General features: G+C 47.3%; 1 protein-coding gene across 1 annotated transcript in view; it reads right to left on the bottom strand.

Moving 5' to 3' along the window:
* FRMD4A (FERM domain containing 4A) overlaps nt 1-6,000 on the bottom strand; it is a 201,447-nt gene that overhangs the window by 34,893 nt on the left and 160,554 nt on the right. Inside the window, 1 exon segment of the mRNA XM_031061326.1 lies at nt 1,916-2,062. Within this exon segment, the coding sequence (XP_030917186.1) occupies nt 1,916-2,062 (147 nt within the window).

A 6,000-nucleotide genomic window follows, 5' to 3' on the forward strand; every position in this document is an offset into this window, starting at 1 on the left:
CACATCACCCCACTCTGGGGTATGATTACTAGTTTCCCAAAGTGAAGCTCCTATGAGCACTGTGTCCTTGAAGGGACCAGCAGGATGAACAGATCAATTAAAATTGATGGATCTATCAATATTGACAGTGTTGTGTCAGAGATGAGCACAACAGATGAAAATATCGGTTCCCTTAAGAGAAGGGGACAAAAATATTTGTATGCCTTAACTTCAAAGCCTCAGCATGACCACTGGGATTATTGTGACAAAGCATGCTGACATGGTCACAGACGTGACAGGTTGACAAATGAGAGCTGGTGGGTGGTGCTGCCTGTAGGAGTGTGAGAGAGGGGAGATAAAATTGAAACACAATCTGCCAACAACAAAAGGAGTCACTGAAGGGAAGTCCTGGGTGTTTCAGAGACCCAGTTTCTTACCAAAGAAATGGGAGGAGGAGGGAATCTCCTTTTGTTTGTTGGTTGCTTGTGACCTAAATACCTTGCAGCTAGATCAGCACATCCATCTGGCTAAAAGTAAAGAAAAATAAATTTCTATTTGCTTGAAATTTATCCCTGAGATGACAGAGAGGACTATGTACTGCCCTGATGGTCCTGAGCAGACATGGGGGACAGGATAGCTTGTCTTGGTATCAGTGAGTATTCAATTTTGTCCATATTACAGCTGGCACTTAGGCAGGGCTACCTCCCTAAATTCAATACAGCTTACAACAACTATGGTGAAACCTGGATTTTTGCATTAGATGAGACATGGCCAAAGTGAGTGCAACCATGCCCAAGGCATCCAAAAGCCCTACCCCCTCTAAAATAAAGTCACAGAGCTTATGATGGGGAAAGCAATGTCAGAAAGGCTTAGAGCAAGTGAGACTAACAGCACACTCATAGCTCTCCACATAGTTCCAGAAAGCCAACTCAATTCATTTAACTGGCAGAAAAAAATAATGCACTGAAGAAAAGCAGAAAAAGGAATTATTTTTCTGCCAGTTTAGTGGGCTGAACTGGCTCGTGAAGGGACCTGATAGGGCCAGGGCCTGAGCAAGGAAGGACACACCCCCAGCCTGAAAATGCACACACAGATTTCAACAATAGCAAGATGTTAAGATTGTTTCAGGCGTTTGGAGGATCACCACCTGCACATTCTGCCATTTCACCAGAGATGAGGACCAATGCAGGTACCCACTCAGTACAGGCTCCATCTTCTCTGTGAAGCTTTATACCAGTGTGCTCATATGGAGAAGGAAGTCTGCCTGAGAAGTCTTTTCTCTGTATCAAAGTAATCTCAAAGTGATCAAAGCAATCTCCTGCTGCTCTGGGTATGCCTAAAATTACTGATGAAAAGAATTAAGAGGAAGAACACATACTCCTCTGGTTTCAAGGTGGTTTCTTTTGTGTACTGTGTGGCCCTTTGTGCAGCACCAGTTTGTGACAGCTCCTTGTACAGCCGGGCTGTCAAGCCTCCTGCCCCCCCTGGTAAAATAATATCCCTACCCCTCCTTTCTAGGAAAACACAATAGTAAAAATCAAGGCACAGCAAGAAGAATCCAGAGACAGTTGTAGGTTGTGAAGCTACTTTGAACTCAGTTATTGGAAGCTGCCCTAACTTTATGACAGACGTGAAAGATGTGGAAACCATCCAGACAGGGATGTTGACCCCATCTGCTTGCTAACTTTGGCTCCTTCAATTTGGCCACAGTTCAATACAACCTTTTCCTCAATCCTTACTCCCATAGGCATGAACTCGAATACAAATTTTCTCAATCTGGTCAGGACTAGAAAATATTTTCAGTCAATATGCCTTTTTTCTGGATCTTGAGCAGAAAGGGAGGGCAGGAAAGAAGCCACCATCTGGACTTGATGTGGCTGGGACTGTGGGGAGTGAGAAGGACTCACCCACCACAACTGGCACTTGCCATGCTTACCTTGCTTTGCTTCCTGTCCAGGTAGAACTGATGTTGACTAATGGCCATAGCCCAGATGGACTTTATTAATGCTGGACAGGCGTACCACGTGTGCACAGCAATGCCACTATGCCCAAAAGTCCTCCTGGTCACAGATGCCCTGGAGAGGAGAAAAGAATGAACCGGGGTTACACAAAGGTTTCACCAGATTGCTTGCTGTGGCAGAACCTGCCACAGATCTCATATTAAAAGCTGCTGTCTTTACTGTGTACACCCTTGTGTTAATGGGAAAAAATGCTTAGAAACCAGCAGTAAAGATCTAATCAAGCCAGGAGAGCATTTAGTTCAAATATCTCCTCAAAACTGCAATCTTCAAAGGACTAAGAGTAAAGATCATCCAGTTTGCCCAGCTCAGGCTGTGCCCCTGGGTTTGGTTGATGGTCACTTGCTGCATATCCCAGGGGAGCCACCAAGGCCAAAGCCTGCATGAATCCTCTGTGTCTCACCACATGCAGAGACATCTGAGCCCAAGTCCTCACACCCTCCACTGCTTCCCAAATATCAGGATCCAGGTAACAACTAAAGATCCACAGGATCAAAGGTTGTTTTAGGGAGTGTGAGAGGAACTCTTCATGGATCATGATTTCCCCACTCATAAACAGTTGTAGCAGGATTTGCCACACGGCATGGGGGCAGGGAGTTGTGAGGCTCAGAGGGGGCTGCCTAGTGCCCTGGAGAGAAGAATGGGACCCAGTGATTAGCTGACTGAATTTAAAAACAGGAAAAATAAGAGCTAAATATTTCCTCTCTGGGACTCCCAGTTGTTCTCAAACATTAGCAAAAAAACACAGGTTAGGTTTCCCCTTGCTTTCACAGCTGTACAAACCTGCTTGATTATTCCTCCCCATCCCTCAAAAGCAACCCCACCAGCAGAGCCCCTGACACCAGCAGAGTGCACATTCAGGCTCTCAGCCTGAATCTCTGCAACTCGTCCCACTGCAGGGATGGAGCTCTGGCTGGAACAAACCACACCACTGACCTACAGAGCCCCAAATAAATGAGGGCCTCCTCTCCAGTCTGTTAAATGGGTCTTGTGGTAGAGTAGGATTATGAAATGATGTGACATGGCTACAGAGGCTCGCTCAGAAATGTGACACTTTTAGGGACATGGATGGCGAAGAGGGACCAGTGCAAGAGACAGCCTGGGGTGTGCTACAGAGGGGTGCCAGAGTCCACAGCCAGCAGGGATTCTGAGCCATGCAGGTGTGGAGGTGGCACTGCAGGACAGCCCAGGAGCTCTACTGTGCCATGCAAGGGAGAGTCAGCTCTTTCACCAGCACTCACAAGCCCTCAAGCCTGCTAAGGTTGCCTCCTGCACCTGTACCTGCACTGGCCACCTCTCTTCTGGTGCCTGTGGGCCACTGCCTTGTCCAAAGTTGGAGGTGAACATGGAGGGGTGAACAATTGAAGAAAGTTGTGATAGAGCCAAGAATGAAAGAAAACCAGAACTCTGCAGCAGAATGAGAATTACTGGCAATGTTCAGTCTGGGAGAGGGCTGACAGCCACTGCATCAGGGCTTTTTCAGTGCTTCAAAATGTGTTAAAGTCAAATTATGGAGCTACTAATCAGAGTGAAATTTCTGAGAAAGCAGCCATGGCCAATGCAAACAAGATCTGAGACAAGTGGGATCTTGTATTTCAGTGTTACCCTGTGCTGAGTTCTTTCCTTGTGAATGGTGCTAGAGACCTTGTCCTATTACCAGTATTGTTCTTGTGAGAAGTCTCCATGGATGCAATTGATGGTGCTGGGCTGCCTAATTTCTGTCACTGGACAGGGAATGAAGGCTGTGCTGGGAGGTGTTCTTGAAGTTGAGACTGGAGAGTGGATCCAGCTCTGGATACTTTATATTGGTCTAAGGACACAGACCACCACAGTACACTGCCACATAAAGCTCTAAGGAAATTAAGGCACTCAGACACGGGCTGCAGCCTTAATTCTGGTGTCATCCTATTCAGTTCAAACAGTTACTCCTGAATTCCTAGAAACATATTCTGCAAATCACTCATCTTTTCACTGTAGAAACAGTGATTTCTAATTTTTTTCCTTTTTGGAATCTGTTCATGTTTCTCATCAAAACAGCAGACTCTATTAGAATGTCTGTAGACTGTTGGTCAGAGCTGTGGACTTGTTTTTCACAGCTGTGTTTGAAGACCTGAGAGATATGGATCACGGGTGTTTTTTCCACGACTTCCTCCATGCATGCTACATGCACTATGGAATTAATCCTGTTGATAGCCCCTAAAATGTATCATTTTCCTCCTTTACGGGATAAGTAAGTGCAGTGAAAGGAGGTTAAATGGCTTGTCGGGGACAGGAAGCCATGGGCAGAGGCAGGGCTTAAAAACATACATTGTGCTGCCCAGCCCTAGCCACAACCACGGAGCTGTGCTCGCTCTCCTGACTGTGGCTTCGCTGACTCAGGCTCTGGTTTGGCGAGGAGGAGAGGAATGTGGAGAGAGCACTGTGTTGGCTACTCCTCCGCCTCCACACGCTGAACAACTCCTTGCAGGAGTCCATCCCACATGGCTGGGAGACTACAGCCAGAGCTGTCTTCCCACCATGCCACTGCAGCGTGCTGCGCTGCTTTACAGCCTGAGCAGCAGTTCCACCTGGATGGTGCCACTCTGGATACAAAAACCAATCAAAATTATACAAAATCCAACCAAATTAATTCCTTTGTAGCAAGAAAGTACCAGGCTGACAACCGGGGACAGGGCTTTGTCCTCCTGGTGTTGAGTCAGAGAAACAGAGCAACGGAATAAAGAACGGAAGCTCTTCTGTGTCACTAATTCCTATAATCTAAATACAAATGAGAGAGAAGAGGCTGCTCTGTGTGGTCACATTTCATGCACGACATCGAGTTGCAAATGTCACCATGATTTTAAGGTCTCAGAGCTATTTCTTTTCTTTTTCTTGCAACTGCTCCTTCAGGGAACAGGCAGAACTTAGGGCATTTAGGGGCTGCTGGTTGCTCCCAGCACACGTTTCTGACACCTCTCCAGCTGCTGGAGCCTCGGTGGGGGAAGGAGTGCACTACCCCCAGCTCCTGCTGCTGGAATATCTCCCAGTGTATTCTCGACTTTGGGAATTCACTCTGCTAGATTTCATGTGACTGTTTACATGCTTAATATTAAGCAGATGCTTTGAGGTTCTGCTGACCTGGAGCTGCACAATGACATGAGCTGCTCTACTCAGTGTTTGTTTTAACAAATGCACCTATGCAGACAGGCACCGTTGTACTGGCGTGGCTGTGCTCTTATCAGGGTAAATACGGATAGAAACTGCATGCAAAATTCCCCTAATAAAAGTAAATATATTAATACACAGATAGGTATGGGAAACAGGTGAAACCGGATCACAGCTGACTGATCACTGCAACACACTACTACCAGCAACACATCAAATCAATCTGGGCAGAGAGATGATTTCCATCAGTGGTATCATACTTACAGCCCAAACGAGACATCACTTTTAGTCAGAACAACTTTCAGAGCCATACACTCACTGTGTGCAGCAGCCATCCAGTAATGCAAACACACCAGGGGTGCTGAACGCACTGATGGGATGCAGCACAGTCTCTTGAACTCTCACATTAGGATTCCAAAGTTAGGAAAAAAGGCTCCTGTGCCAAAAAGACTGATGGGCTTTCATCCAGGCTGCTGGTGGTAAACCTCTGGTTCTGTGCCACTGCTTTCAGTTGCACTACTGAATATTTATTTACAAAGAAGCGTGTGAGTACAAAATCTGGCGCTCATCTCCGGGCTCTGAGCGAAACACGGGGACAAGGCAAACCCCCCTTTCACACACGAGGGCGGCCAGCACTGCAGCCGAGGCACCGGAGCCATAGAGTCCCAGGGGTCACAAGGTGCCAGAACAGAGGGAAGGGGAAAAAAAACCCGCTGGGAGCCGAGGGGAAACACATCCTCAAAAAGGCACACCAGAACCCGAAATGTCCCGCTGAAAGGAAGCAGCAGCCCCCGGCTTGGTACCCAATGCCTCTCTCCTGCGTGTTCCCCAGCCACCAAGCACAGCGCGCCGCGCGCCG

The sequence above is a fragment of the Geospiza fortis genome, unplaced genomic scaffold, assembly GCF_000277835.1.
Source record: "Geospiza fortis unplaced genomic scaffold, GeoFor_1.0 scaffold428, whole genome shotgun sequence".
NCBI lineage: Eukaryota > Metazoa > Chordata > Aves > Passeriformes > Thraupidae > Geospiza > Geospiza fortis.